The sequence below is a fragment of the Hypanus sabinus genome, chromosome 6, assembly GCF_030144855.1.
Source record: "Hypanus sabinus isolate sHypSab1 chromosome 6, sHypSab1.hap1, whole genome shotgun sequence".
Lineage (NCBI taxonomy): Eukaryota > Metazoa > Chordata > Chondrichthyes > Myliobatiformes > Dasyatidae > Hypanus > Hypanus sabinus.
The window spans coordinates 76,665,527-76,681,577 of NC_082711.1; the positions used below are offsets into that span (position 1 = coordinate 76,665,527).

General features: G+C 41.1%; 1 protein-coding gene across 8 annotated transcripts in view; it reads right to left on the bottom strand.

Moving 5' to 3' along the window:
• Positions 1-1,822: 1,822 nt before the first annotated feature.
• LOC132395595 (tensin-3-like) overlaps positions 1,823-16,051 on the bottom strand; it is a 320,946-nt gene continuing 306,717 nt past the window's right edge. For all 8 annotated transcript variants that reach the window (XM_059972423.1, XM_059972424.1, XM_059972427.1 and 5 more), the window contains 5 exons: positions 15,842-15,919; positions 11,374-11,542; positions 3,528-3,596; positions 3,392-3,418; positions 1,823-2,977 (listed from right to left, as the gene is read on the bottom strand). In XM_059972423.1, the coding sequence (XP_059828406.1) occupies positions 2,836-2,977; positions 3,392-3,418; positions 3,528-3,596; positions 11,374-11,542; positions 15,842-15,919 (485 nt within the window). In that variant the 3' untranslated portion in view covers positions 1,823-2,835. The remainder of the gene's footprint in view (positions 2,978-3,391; positions 3,419-3,527; positions 3,597-11,373; positions 11,543-15,841; positions 15,920-16,051) is intronic.

The window sequence follows — 16,051 nt, forward strand, 5'->3', positions numbered from 1 at the left end:
ATTGAACAAGTTGAATTCATTGCCTGTTGCTTGTATTTCCTTGGGTTAGAAATGATTGTTGGAGAGTCATTGTAGGTTTCTTGTCCCCCCCCCCCCCAAAGCTGCAGTTATATCTTTGCTTATCAGCAAATTTAATGCAGCATTAATATTAAGGCATGTACCAAGTAAGATAAAAGGTTTGTTTAGTGATTAGATGCAAGTTGCTAGTGGTATTCCTCGGTGATCCATGCTAGGAACTGGTAACTTCTGTGAATTACTTGGCTGTGAACGTGGGAGGCATTCTCTAGCTGACACAGAAATTGGATACATGGACAGGGTGGAGTAATATCAATCTGGTGATCAAAATGGCTGAGAAATAGCCATTCAGTCAAATTTTTGGCAAGAGAGTTGGGATGTTATGTTGAAGTTGCATAAGGGTGCAGCTGAAATTTGAGTATTTCATGCAGATGTGCTCACATGACTACAGGAAAGATTATCTGTATTATCTGTGAAAGAGCACAGAAAATTTACAAAGATGTTGCTGGGATTTGCATTATAGGGACAGGCTGAATAGGCCAGGACTTTATTCCCTGGGATGCAGGAGAATGAGTTGAGATCTTATAGAGGTATGTAAATTATGAGGGTAGTAGATAGGGTAAATACATGCAGACATTTTCCTCTGAGGTTGGGCAAGACTAGAGTGAGAGGTCATGGGTTTAGGTGAAATATTTAAGGGGAACCTGGGAAGAAACCTCTTCACTCAGAGGGTGGTGCAAGTGTGGAACGTGCTGCCTGCGGAAGTGGTGGATGCATGTTGAATCGTAACATTTGAGATGGGTACATGGAGTGGAGGAGTATGGATGGCTAAGGCCCAAGTGCGGGCAGATGGGACAGCAGAACAGGTTGGCACAGACTAGATGGGCAGAGGGGCCTGTTTCTGTGCTGTAGTGCTCTACAATTCTAAATGGCAGATAGAGTTCAATTCAGCTAAGTGTAAGGTCATGTATTTTGGGATACTGATGAGAATAGGATATGCATATACAAGGAATATTAGACCTTGGAATACAGAGATTCTTGAAGGTGGTAGCACCAGTAGATAACATGGCATAAAGATGGTGGGCATCAAATACAGAAGTTCAAAATTGATGCTCCAACCTAATAAAATCTTTGGTTTGGCCTTACCTGGAGTATTGTGTGCAGTTTTGGCCACCACACCATAGGTAAAATATAATGGTAGTAATGAGGGTATAGAGGTAAATCACCAGAATCACCTGGGATGCAGCATTTCAGTTATAGTAAGGGACTAGAGGTGGTTAAGAGGGTACGTGGTAGTATACAAAATTGAAGGACAAAGATAGGGTTGGTTGGTTGGCATCTCAAAGGACTGTCATCATAAGCCTGGGTGGAAGGTATGGAGATCCAGAGATGCCCAGGTAGAATGCAGGAATTCTTACTTTCCATGTCAAAGGAATACAAAACAAGAGAATGTGGAATTGGGGTATGGGGAAAGAGGTTTTAGAAGGAAACTGAATGTAGATGGAATGCACTGCCCAAGAAGAGTGGTGGATGTGATCTCTGATACCATTTAAGTTTAAAATTAGCACACTTCAATTTCTTACAACTTTGAAGATTATAGGCCAAGTGCTGGGAGAAGGGATTGGTGTGGATGTATTGACCTGTCTCAATGATACATATCTTTGACTTCAGAGATCTGAGGTTCCAACATGTTTAGTAAGCTGGAGTTGCTCTTCCAACAATCAATAACAGAATTTTAAACTGAACCATAGATACAGACTGTCAAACAAAACAACCTGTTTTGTGACAGCCATGCACAAAGAACAAATGAAAGAATGAAAATTTATTGTATTTATTATAATTTTAACAGATTGTTTCAAAGAATGGAAAAGGACTATACAAAGAATTATAGAACATAATTCATTTACATAATGGATACAAGATTTTTTTACAGTATGCTTTAAGAATACTACAACATACAGACTAGGCAAAGCAGACAAAAATGACTAAAATGATTTTGGTAATACAGATAATTGATTGAAGTAAAAACCTTTTAAACTTGTCTTCACAATTAGTTAACACTGGAAGCAACACAGGTGGATACACTAGTTTAATATGAGGGAAAGGGTTGAATTCATTCATTGAACTCGCATTAACAAGGCAGTTCAAAGTGCTGGTTAAATGGTACTTTGGCAAGAATTTCATACCCAACTGGATACTTACAGATTTCATTTATTGTAACAAAAATTGCAATGATATAAAATAGATCTACATAAATGTTAATACCTATCCTACTTATACTAAAATGCCAGTGACTCTGGAATGATACACAGGTGTTGCACACATTGTAAAATGGTTTCTAGCACTGAGGAGGCTGCAAAACACAAAATTGACAGTCAAACTGCGACTGCACATTTTTGTTTAAACATGTGCAACAAGTACAATCATCAGATTAGCCATAAGCTACACAGGATATGGTGTCAAATAAATATATATTATATTTTACTGATTTTTTTTTAAAAACTGTTCAGCTTCTCCTGCTCAGAGCAGTTAAAAATAAAAGCACTGACCCTTCACCTTAACAAATAAGATCAACTGATAACCAATAATCACAGGAGCCATACATCCTTTCTGACAGTTTGGGCTAAAACCAGCTATTCGCTGTAGTTCTCTGCTCCATTCTAAAATAATTCAAACCTGCTCTTACCATCATTCAACATATACAAAACTTCTGAACACGACCAACCATTGATGCGATTTATTATTGCCTTGTTTTTTTTTTTGTTTTTTAGTTAAACATTTATTATTCTTACGGCGGGTTTTTGCAGGATCAGAATTTGATTACTTCTTCTGAGACCCCATCATGACTTTTGATACAAAGTTCACAATGGCACTGGCGGGCTGCTCCGGGTCATGCTCAGCGAAAAGATGGCAGACATTGTCTGTGGCACTCCCTTGCTTCCTTGCCACAAATCCAAAAATCCTAATGGAAGAAAAAAAATTAATGAGGCTTTTGTACCTAACTGAAGCAAGAATAGGCAGATGATGAAAATATGAAACAAAAACAGATTATTGCTGGCAACACTTGACGGGTCGGGTACCATGTATGGAGACAGAAACAGGGTCAACATTTCAAGTCAATGGCCCTTTGTCAGAACAGTTCTGAAAAGGGTCACTAATCTGAAACGTTGGTGGAAAGGTCTCTGTGGATGCCATCAAGCATACTGTATATTTCTAGCGTTTTGCTTTTGATTGCATATATAAACCCTAGGTAATTTCTAAGGTAAGGACATGTTCAGCACAGCTTTGTGGGCTGAAGGGCCTGTATTGTGCAGTAGGTTTTCTATGTTTTTATGAAGCTCAGTTAGAACTATTCCACATAGTTATAATTACTTACTTTGCTGAGCTGGCATCTTTCGTCCACCTTTTGAGAAGAAGGGGAGGGAGAAAATAAAATTCATGAGAATCTCAAACCCATCTCATTGTTTAAGTACTTAATGCTGTTGTAAAGTGGAAAAATCCATCAAACTTACTTTCTATCTTGTGGATCCAAAGCACAGAAAATCACCGTGTTAACTGAATAATGCCTTCTGAAGAACAGCCTATGATTGAGAGGGAAAATGCCATTATGAAAATAATATTAGTCCAAAAACAGGATTAAATGTGGAACCATTGTAGAATAAGTTGATGATCACAGGCGACTAAATGGTAAAAACTGCAGGAAGTTGTAAACTCAGCCAGTCACTATCATGGACACTAGCCTCCCAGCATTGAGGACACCTTCAAAAATGGCATCCATCATTAAGGAAATCCATCACCCAGGACATGCCCTTTTCTTATTGCTACCATCAAGGTGGTGGTACAGGAACCTGAAGACACACATACAATGTTTCAGAAACAGCTTCTTCACCTCCACCATCTAATTTCTAAATGGACAATGAGCCCATCAACAGTATGTCAGTGTTTCTTTCCCTTTGTTTTTGCACTACTTATTTAATTTATCTTTCTGTTTTATATATACTCCTTATTGTAACATAGTTTTTACTATGTATTGTAATGTACTGCTGCTAGAAAACAACAAACTTCACGACATATGCCAGTGATGTTAAACCAGATTCTGAAATTTTACTTATTTATTGAGCAAGATTTATTTTCGGGCTAGTTGTGTATCATCCAATATTTTTAATCATGATTTTCAAGATTTCTGATCATGATAAAAGTGTTGTCATCTTTAACAGTAATGTCCTCATGTTGGGGCAGCCTCTTTGCTATCCAGACTCATAAATGACTAATTACATGGGCAGGGTTAAGTTCAGAGTTATACAGAACAGAAATAGGTTCTTTGACCAAATGCATCCAAGATAACCCCCTTTACCTGTTTTTGATCTATTATCTCCCTGAACATTTCCTATCCATGTACATGTGTCTAAATGTTTTAACTGTTGATTGTACCCAACTCTAGCAGCTCAATCCATACACCCACCAGCCACTGTGTGCGGAAAAAGTTGCTCCTCAGACCCCTTTTTAAACCTTGTCCTCTCACCTTAAACCTATACTCTCTCTAGTTTTAGATACCTCTAAATCTAGGAAAAAGACAGACTTAAGCACCAAACCTATCTGATTTTTCTCAGGTCTCTATAAAGTCGACCCTCTGCATCAGGGGAAATATTGCTGCAGTATCTCCTTGTAACTCAAACTCTTCAGTCCAGGCACCATCCTTGTGATTATTTTCTGCACCTACTCTAGTTAAATTTATTTCTTTCCATTGTGTGGCTGCTGGAACGGCACACAATATTGCACGTGCAGTGTAACATGACATCCTAACTCATGTAGTCAATGATACTGCCAATGAAGGTGAGCATGTCATGTGCTCCCATCATCTCTCAATCTACCTGTGTTGCCACCTTCAGGGAGCTAGACATTCATACACTTAGGTCTCTCTGTTCAAGACCCCCTCTGACACTGCCATATTCCTTTACTCACTTTCCCTGTTGAGCCATTAGATCTCCTTCTTCACTATCCACGCCACCACCAAAGTTGGGGTGATCTGCAGACTTGCTACTCATGCCACTTGTGTTCACATCAAAATCTCTTAATATCTGACAAACAATAGGGAACCTAGCACAGATCACTGGTGATTTAGATAAAGGAAATGGAAATTGCATGTTAGCCACTTTCTACATTTCTTAGTGCTGTTTCTTTGTTAAATAGGGAAGGGAATGATTTGTATTTAAATCCACCGCACTTATATTCAAAGAAGTGTTCTGCAAGAAAATGTTAGTGATAGATGTAAATATAGTTCTAGCAGGAAATGTATGATTCATTCAAAACTGAATTTTAAATCAGTCATTTACATTCCCCAAATCTATCACTATTCTTTGCAGTTGGTTTGAAAATTGGATTGAAGTAAAGAGTGTTTAAGTATGACCATATCTACATGTGATCCCACTTTCAAGGAACTATGGATCTGTAATTTGTTGTACCGCAATCCTCCATGCCCTACTGCTCACAGTGCATTACCTCCCCAGGGTTATCCTCTCAAAGCTCAATGCCTCACACTTGTCTACATTAAATTTTATCTGCCATTTTTCCAGTTGGTTTAAGTCTCACTGCAAACTTTGATAGTCTTGCTGTCCACTACATCCCCAATCTTAGTCTCATCTAACAATTTACTGATCCAGTTTATCACATTTTCATCCAGATCATTGATCTAATGGCCCAGCACCAATCCCTGCAGCACACTACTAGTCACAAGCCGCCTGTCAGTGAGGGAACCATCTATTACCACTCTCTGGCTTCTCCCATGAAGCCAGCATCTAATCCAATTTACTACCTAATCTTGAATGCCAAGCAACTGTAACAACTTTACCAATCTCCCATATGGGACCTTGTCAAATATCTTGCTAAAGTCCACGCAGGCAGCAGCCACTTCCTTGCCTTTATCAACTTTTCTTGTAACATCTTTGAAAAATTCTAAAAACACTGGTTAGACATGACCGATCATGGATAAAGTCATGTTGACTAACCCTAGTCAATCCCTGTCTATCCAAATACTTATATATCAGGTCCCTTGGAATACCTGTCTATAATTTACCCAATACAGATGTCAGGCTCCCAGGCCTACAGTTTTCTGGTTTATTCTTGGAGCCTTTTTTAAACAATAAAACAATACTCGCTCTCTGTAGTTGGTGACTAAAACTGCACAGAATACTCTGAATTAGGTCTCACAAACATCTTATACAACCTCAAAATAACATCCCATCTCCTATATTTCATACTTTTGATTTATGAAGGCCAGTGTGCCAGGGAAGTTTGCTAGTAGTTCTTGGCGGGGGGGGGGAGGGGGGGTTTAAACTAAATTTGCAGGGGTCGGGGATCCAGAATGTGAGAGAGGATAGCGCGAGGAAGAATAAAGGACAGGTGGGGACTACATGGTTCCGGAATATTAAGTGTGTAGTAGAGAAAGGTGAGGCGGAACATGTGATAAGGAGGACACATGTACAGAGGGATGGTCTAACGGAACACGGAGTTAAATGTGCAGAAAGAATAAGTAAATTTAGGAAGGACAACAAAATTCTAGGGGAGGATAGCCCGATGGGAGTTTGGGGAGCTGGGTTAAGCACAATAGGCAGCGATTCAAACAGAGAGTGGAGAAATGGGCTAAAAATTCTATATCTGAATGCATGAAGTGTCAGAAATAAGGCGGATGAGCTTGAAGCTCAGGTGCGAATGGGTAACTATGATGTTGGGATAACGGAGACATGGCTGCAGGGAGATCAGACCTGGGAAATGAATGTACAAGGGTATACGTGCTATTGTAGGGACAAAAATGTGGGCAGAGTGTGTGGGGTGGCCCTGTTGGTGAGGAATGAGATTCAGTCCTTTGCAAGGGGGGACATAGGATCAGGAGAAGTAGAGTCTGTCTGGATAGAACTGAGGAACAGTAAGGGCAAAAGGACCCTAATGGGTGCTGTCTACAGGCCACCAAACAGTAGCATGGATATTGGGTGCAAGTTGAATAGGGAGTTAACATTGGCATGTGGCAAAGGTAATGTCGCAGTAGTTTTGGGGGATTTCAACATGCAGGTGACCTGGGAGAATCAGGCTGGTGCTGGATCCCAGGATAGGGAGTTTGTAGAGTGCCTACGGGATGCATTCTTGGAACAGCTTGTACGAGAGCCGACCAGGGACAAGACTATTCTGGATTTAGTGTTATGTAATGAACAGGATTTGATAAGCGATCTTGCAGTAAAGGAGCCATTAGGAGGTAGTGATCATAATATGCTAAGTTTTTATCTGCAATTTGAGAAGGATAAGGGCAGATCGGAGGTGTCAGTGTTGCAGTTGAACAGGGGAAACTATGGAGCCATGAGGGAGGAGCTGGCCAAAGTTGACTGGATGGATATCCTAGCAGAACAGACAGTGTAACAGCAATGGCAGGTATTCTTGGGAATAATGCACAAGGTGCAAAATCCCCCGGAGAAGGAAGAATTCAAAGGGGGGAAAGAGGCCACAGTGGTTGACAAAGGAAGTCAGAGATTGCACAGCATTCAAGAAAAAGTAAGTATGACAGAGCTAAGGTGAGTGGGAGGACAGATGATTGGGAAGTTTTTAAGGAACAACAGAACTTGACTAAAAAGGCAATACGGGGAGAAAAAATGAGGTACGAACGCAAGCTAGCCAGGAATATAAAGGAGGATAGGAAAGGCTTTTTTAGGTATGTGAAGAGAAAGAAGATAGTTAAGAACAATGTTGAGCCCTTGAAGAATGATTTGGGTGAAATTGTTTTGGGAAACAGAAATGGCAGAAGAATTTAATAAGTACTTTAGATCTGTCTTCACTAAGGAAGACACGAGCAATCTCCCAGATGTATGGATGGGCCAAGGACATAGGGTAACAGAGGAAATGAAACAGATTGACATTAGGAAGGAAACGGTGATGAGTAGACTGATGGGACTGAAGGCTGACAAATCCCCAGGTTCAGATGGTCTGCATCCTAGGGTACTAAAGGAGGTGGCCCTGGAAATTGCGGATGCATTGGTAATCATTTTCCAATGTTCCTTAGATTCAGGATCAGTTCCTGAGGATTGGAGAATGGCTAATCTTATCCCACATTTTAGGAAAGGAGGGAGGGAGAAAACAGAACTATCGTCTTGTCAGCCTGACATCGGTGGTGGGGAAGATGCTAGAGTCCATTATTAAAGATGAAATAGTGGCATATCTAGATAGCAGTGATAGGATTGGGCCAAGCCAGCATGGATTTATCAAGGGTAAATCATGCTTGACTAATCTGTTGGAATTTCTCGAGGATGTAACCAGGAAGTTAGACGGGGGAGATCTAGTGGATGTAATGTACCTCGATTTTCAGAAGGCATTTGATAAGGTCCTACATAGGAGATTGGTGGGTAAGATCAAAGCTCATGGCATTGGGGGGAAGATATTGACATGGATAGAAAACTGGTTGGCAGATAGAAAGCAAAGGGTAGCGATGAATGGGTGTTTCTTGGAATGGCAGGTGGTGGTGACTAGTGGGGTGCCACAGGGCTCGGTATTGGGACCACAGCTGTTTATGATTTACGTCAACGATTTTGATGAAGGCATTGAGAATAACATCAGCAAATTTGCTGATGATACTAAGCTGGGTGGCAGTGTGACGTGATGAGGATGTTAGGAGAATTCAGGGTGACTTGGATAGGCTGGGTGAGTGGGCAGATACTTGGCAGATGATGTTTAATGTGAATAAGTGTGAGGTTATCCACTTTGGGAGTAAGAACAGGAAGGCAGATTATTATCTGAATGGTGTAGAGTTAGGTAACGGAGAAATACAAAGAGATCTAGGAGTCCTTGTTCATCAGTCACTGAAGGTGAATGAGCAAGTGCAGCAGGCAGTGAAGAAGGCTAATGGAATGTTGGCCTTTATTACAAAGGGAATTGAGTACAAGAGCAAGGAAATCCTCTTGCATTTGTACAGAGTCCTGGTGAGACCACGCCTGGAGTATTGTGTACAGTTTTGGTCTCCAGGGTTAAGGAAGGACATCCTGGCTGTAGAGGAAGTGCAGCATAGATTCACGAGGTTAATTCCTGGGATGTCCGGACTGTCTTATGCAGAGAGGTTAGAGAGACTGGGCTTGTACACGCTGGAATTAAGGAGATTGAGATGGGATCTGATTGAAACATGTAAGATTATTAAGGGATTGGACAAGATAGAGGCAGGAAATATGTTCCAGATGCTGGGAGAGTCCAGTACCAGAGGGCATGGTTTGAGAATAAGTGGTAGGTCATTTAGGACAGAGTTAAGTTAAAACTACTTCTCCCAGAGAGTTGTGGGGGTCTGGAATGCACTGCCTCGGAAGGTAGTGGAGGCCACTTCTCTGGATGCTTTCAAGAAGGAGCTAGATAGGTATCTTATGGAGGGGGGAATCAAGGGATATGGGGACAAGGCAGGAACCGGGTATTGACAGTAGATGATCAGCCATGATCTCAAAATGGCGGTGCAAGCTTGAAGGGCCGAATGGTCTACTTCTGCACATATTGTCTATGTTTAAAAGTTTTCTTTATGACCCTATCTACCTGTTACACCACTTTCAATGAATTATGGACTTGAGTTTCCAGATCCCTTTGTTCTACAGCATTCCTCAATGTCCTACTGTTCACTGTTGAAATATATTACCTCGCACTTATCTGCATTAAGTTCCTATCTGCTGTTTTTCCAGATAGTCCAGATGGCACTGCAGGCTCCGATAGTCTTCTCGCTATCCTCTACAAATATGCTGCAGAGGATGATAACCAGATCATTGATATAGATGACAAACAGCAACGGACCCACGCTGATCCCTGTGTCTCTCCACTAATCACAGGCCTCCAGTCAGACAGGCACCTATTTGCTACCACTCTCAGGCTTCTTCCACAAAGACAATGTCTAATCCAATTTACTATCTCATCTTGAATGACAAGAATCTGAACTTTATTGAATAACCTCCCATGTGGAATACCGTCAAATGCTTTGTTAAAGTCCATGTAGATAACATCCACCACCTTCATCAAATTTCCTGGTAACTTCCTCAAAAGTCTAAGTTTGGTTAGATACGGCCTACCACACATGAAGCCACGCTATCCTGAACCATTAACAACTCGTATACCTGGTCCTTTAGAATAACTTCCAATAACTTTCCCACTACTGATGTCAGGCTCACCGGCCTATAATTTCCTGGTTTATTTTTAGTCTTTCTTAAAACAGTGGAACAACATTAGTTATCTTGCAGGCCTCTGGCACTTCACCAGTTGCTAAGGATAATATAAGTATCTCTTCTAAGGCCCCTGCAATTTCTGCACTAGCCTCCCACATAAGTACCTTATTTGTTCCTACCTGGCTATATCTGCTATGCACCTTTTTTTTCCTAAACCTGGGCCTTAATAGCTCTTGAAAACCAAGGTTCCTGGAACATGTTACCTTTACTTTTTATTCTGACAGGCACATACAAGCTTTGTACTCTCAAAATTTCATTTTTGAAGGCCTCCTACTTAACAAGTACACCTTACAGCCCATCCCAATCCACATGTGCCAGATCCTTTCTGATATCAAAATTGGCCATTCTCTGGTATAGAATCTCAACACATGGTCTAGACCTATTTTTTTTTCCTTACTTACTTTGAAACTATTGGCATTATGATCACTAGGTGCAAAGTGTTCCCCTACACAAACTTCTGTCACCTGCACTGTCTCATTCCCCAATAGCAGATCCAGTGTCATACACTCTCTCATTGGGACTTCTATGGTACTGATTAAGGAAATCTTCCTGAACACATTTGACAAACTATCCCATCTAGTCCTTTTACGGTGTGGGAGTCCCAGACAATATGTGGAAAGTTAAAATTACCTACTATAACCATTATGTTATTATGTTTCTTTCAGTGGTTTGCGATCTCTACAAATTTGTTCCTCTAAATCCCGCATACTGGGTGGTCAGCGATAAAGCCCCATTAACATGGTTGTATCTTTCTGGTTCCTTAGTTTTACCCATAACATCTTTTTCTCTCATAATCTCATAAACTTCTATCAGATTTCCCCTCAGCCTCTGCTATTTCAGAGAAAAGAAACTAGGTCCAGCCTCTCTGTTGTAGCCATCAAATGCAGTTTGCATTTTATCATTAATTAGTCTTACTCTTCAAACTATCAAAACATTATCTATGGACTGGCACATACATTAACTCAATAACTGTCTCAAATTCTTTGTAGTCAACTACATATTTACCCCAATGTATTAGGCAGCAATCATTGGAACATTTTACACTGATAATGAATCTGTTTGCAGATACAGGTTTTGCTATACATTTCCTGTCCAATTCTGTTTAAATTAATATATAATAAAGCAGACTTACTTTCTTTGATTGTCAGTCAGGGTGATGCCTTGGGCAGATACTTTAAAATGTACAACAGTGGAAGCTGGAGGTGGAGCTTGCATTAGTGTTTCGGATGTTGCTTTCTGGATTGCTTGATGACCTGTCAGTGACTCCATGTCCACAGAATTTAGGTACCACACATTACATGCTGAAAACAGAAATTCCAGGAAACTAGTCAATCCACAAGTAGCCAGATATTTAATTGAATCAGAGTAATACAGAGCAGCTAAAGGCCCTTTGGCCCAACTGGACCATGCAAACCAAGATTTCATGTAAGCTAGTCCCATTTGCCCACAGTTGGCCTACAGGCCCTCCAAACTTTTCCGATCCATGTATCTGTCCAAATAACTTTTAAGTATTATTTATGCACCTTCCTCAAGCACTTCTTCTGGCAGCCCATTCCATATACTGACCACTCCCTGGGTGAAAAAAATGCTCAGGTTCCAATTAAATCTGAGTCACAGGAAAGTACAGCACAGAAACAGATCCGTTTTCCCATCTAGTCTGTGCCAAACCATTTAAACTGCCTACCCCTATCGAGCTGCATCGGGACCATAGCCCTCCGTACACCTGTCATCCATAAACCTATCCAAACTTCTCTTGCAATTGAGCTTGCCTGCACCACATGTGCTGGCAGCTCATTACATACTCTCATGACCCTCAGTGAAGTTGCTTCCCCTCATGTTCTCCTTTCACCCCTAACCCCTGACCTCTACTTGTAGTCCCACCAAGCCTCAGTGGAAAAAGCCTGCTTGCATTTATTCTATCTATACCCCTTATAATTTTGTATACTTCTATCCATTCTCCCCTCCATCTTCTATGTTAATTCTCCTCCTCAACTTAAACCTAAGTTGTCAATTCCCCAACTCTGGGGAAAATAACTGTGCACACTGATCCTGTCTATGCCCTTCAAATTTTATACACCTCTGAGATCACCCCTTGTTACTCTACATTCCGATGAATACAGTCCAACCTGCTCAACCTCTCTCCATTAATCAGACCTTCAAGTTCTAGCAACAACCTCGTTAATGTATTTTCAGCTTAATGGCATCTTTCCTATCGCAGGGTGATTAGAACTGAGTACACTACTCCAAATGTGGCCTCACTAACGTCTTGTACAATTCAACACATTCCAACTCCTATACTTATTGCCCTTGCTGATTTAAAGCCAGCATACCAAAAGCCGTTTTCACCACTTGTGATCCCAATTTCAAGGAACCATGTGCCTATTCTCCTAAATCTCTTTTTTTCATAGAAACATAGAAAATACTTGCAGGAGTAGGCCATTCGGTCCTTCGAGCCTGCACCGCCATTCAGTATGATCATGGCTGAGTAGCCAACTCAAAACCCTGTACCTGCTTTCTTTCCATACCCCCTGATCCCTTTAGCCACAAGGGCCATATCTAACTTCCTCTTAAATATAGCCAATGAACCGGCCTCAACTGTTTCCTGTGGCAGAGAATTCCACAGATTCACCACTCTCTGTGTGAAGAAGTTTTTCCTCATCTCGGTCCTAAAAGGCTTCCGCTTTATCCTTAAACTGTGACCCCTCGTTCTGGACTTCCCCAACATCGGAAACAATCTTCCTGCATCTAGCCTGTCCAATCGCTATAGAACTTTATACGTTTCAATAAGATCCCCCCTCAATCTTCTAAATTCTAGTGAGTATAAACCTAGTCAATCCAGTCTTTCTTCATATGAAAGTCCTGCCATCCCAGGAATCAATCTGGTGAACCTTCTTTGTACTCCCTCTATGGCAAGAATATCTTTCCTCAGATTAGGGGACCAAAACTGCACAAAATACTCTAGGTGTGGTCTCACCAAGGCCTTGTACAACTGCAGTAGAACCTCCCTGCTCCAGTACTCAAATCCTTTTGCTAGAATGCCAACATACCATTTGCCTTTTTCACCGCCTGCTGTACCTGCATGCCCACCTTCAATGACTGGTGTACAACGACACCCAGGTCTCGTTGCATCTCCCTTTTTCCTAATCAGCCACCGTTCAAATAATAATCTGTTTCCCTGTTCTTGCAACCAAAGTGGATAACCTCACATTTATCCACATTAAATTGCATCTGCCATGAATTTGCCCACTCACCTAATCTATCCAAGTCACCCTGCATCCTCTTAGCATCCTCCTCACAGCTAAAAACGCCGCCCAGCTTCGTGTCGTAACACTCTATAGCACTCACCAGCGTTCTAATATTCACTGTGAACACACCCCACTCTCAACCCAAAACATCTTCTCAAAATGCAACAACACATACCTATCAGAATTAAACTCCATTTGCCATTCCTCTGCCCACTTACCCAGCTGTTCACGATCCCTCTATGAACTCTGATACCCATCCTCACTGTCAATTATATCACTTATTTTAGCGCCCTCTGCAAACTTGCTAACCAAGCCTAGTACATTCTTATCCAAGTTATTGAAATTGATGATGAGTAGCAATGGGCCCAGCACCAAGCCCTAGGGAACACCATTAGTCACAGGCCTTCTGTCCAAAAAAACAACCATCCATCATCATGTCCTGCTTCTTACCATCAAGTCAATTTTGTATCCAAATAATTAGTACTCCCTGAATCCTATGTAATCTAACTTTACAAAGCAGCCTACCAGGCAAAAGCTTAACAATTGCCTTACTGGAGACCATATAGATCACTTCTATCACCTAGCACTTCTATCACCTAGTCTAAACAATGTGGTTACTTTTTCAAAAAACTCAATCAAATTCACGAGACACAAATACCCATGCACAAAGCCACATTGACCCTCTCTAATCAAAACCTGTTTTTCCAAATGCCTGTATAGTTTATTCCTCCAGGAACTTGACAACAAAGATTCACTGGTCTACAGTTTCCAAGTTTTTCCACACTCCAGTTTTCTGGCATGTCAGCTATTTCTAATGATGAAGCACATGCCTCAGCCAGATCTCAAGCTTCCCGCAGTGTGCTTGGGTAAATCTGATCAAGCCCTGGAGACTTATCTACCACATACATTTTAAGACTTACGATACCTCCTCTGCACAGTTATATGCTTACAGGGTATAAAACATTAATAGGTTTAAACTACTTATTCTAGAAGACACGAAGGAGGCAAATGGAACTGCTGCTAACAGCTCCAATGCTATGTGGAATTTAAACATTTTCCCCATGATCTCTTGCATTTCCATTGGGTTTGACAGATTCTAACCACTTACCACCAAATCAATAACCAGCAAATCCAACCTATCCATCCCACCAGTCTACCAAATGCTCACTGGTGAACTGCCCCTTGAGTTTAAGTGTTGGTGAAATCTGGAGGGAGTTGAGAGGAGCATGGCAAAAATAAAAGTAGGATTAGTGTAGAATGGTACCTAGTATTCAACCAATGAGCCTGTTTCCGTGGTGTACAAATACATCAACATTCAAGACCACAGCAGTGCCAATACAAAAGCCAATATCCAAAGTCTAGCAATGGATACATAAAGACCATCACAATACAGTGTACCTAACAAATTTAGTACAATCATTGAGTCATAGAACATGAAAGCACAGAAACAGGCCCTTCAGCCCCTCTAGTCTATGCCAAACCATTAATTGCCTAGTCCCTTCAACCTGCACCCAGACCATTACCCTAGCCCTCTATACCCCTCTCTTCCACATATCTATCCAAATTTCTCTTAAATGTTGAAATCGATCCCACATCTACCATTTGCGCAGGCAGTTCAGTTCACACTCTCACCACCCTCTCTCTGAGTGAAGAAATTTCCCCTCGTGTTTCTCTTAAACATTTCACCTTTCACCCTTAACCCATAAACTCCACTTCTAGTCTCACCCAACCTCACTGAAAAAGCCTGCTTTTATTTGCATTATGTATAGCCCTCATAATTTTGTATACTTCTATCAAATCTCCCCTCAATCTTCTACATTCCAAGGAATAAAGTCCAAGCTGATTCAACCTTTCCCTATAACTCAAGTTCTCCAGTCCCAGCAAGATCGTTGTAAGTAAGATTGAAAGAGTGCAGAGAAAATTTACATCTTTTCTGTGGTAGGTGACCAAAACTGCACACAATACTCCAAATTAGACCTCACCAATGCCTTGTATAACTTCAACAAAACTTCCCAACTCCTGGATTCAGTGCATTGACTTATGAAAGCCAATGTGCGAAAAAATTTTTTAACAACCTCACATACCTGTGATGCCACTTTAAAGGAATTATGGAACTGTATTCCAGATCCTTTTGTTCTATTGTACTCAGTGCTCTAACTCTTACCATGTAAGACCTACCCGGATTGGTCCTCGTAAGGTGCAACACCTAACACTTGTCTGCATTAACTTCTATCCGTCAGTTTTCAGCCCATTCTTCCCGCTGGTATAGTAGGGGATTTACACAGCTAAGTTGTGCCTTTACTTGTCAGGCATATTGTAGAAGCACCTACTGAAGCAGCATCGCTGGACTCTCACCTGCTCCTTGCTTCAGCAATTCTGCAGCAGAGTTGGTGGCAGCTTGTGGAGACGCATCAATTCCATCCTCCAAAGGATCTACAACAGATGGGAAAATCACACTCAATCACCTGTTTGTTTGCTGATCATATAAGTTCTTCAGCACTATGAGTTTTGACTGAAATCTATTTTGAAACAAAGCTGATTCAAATCCCATTGAAAAATGTGGAG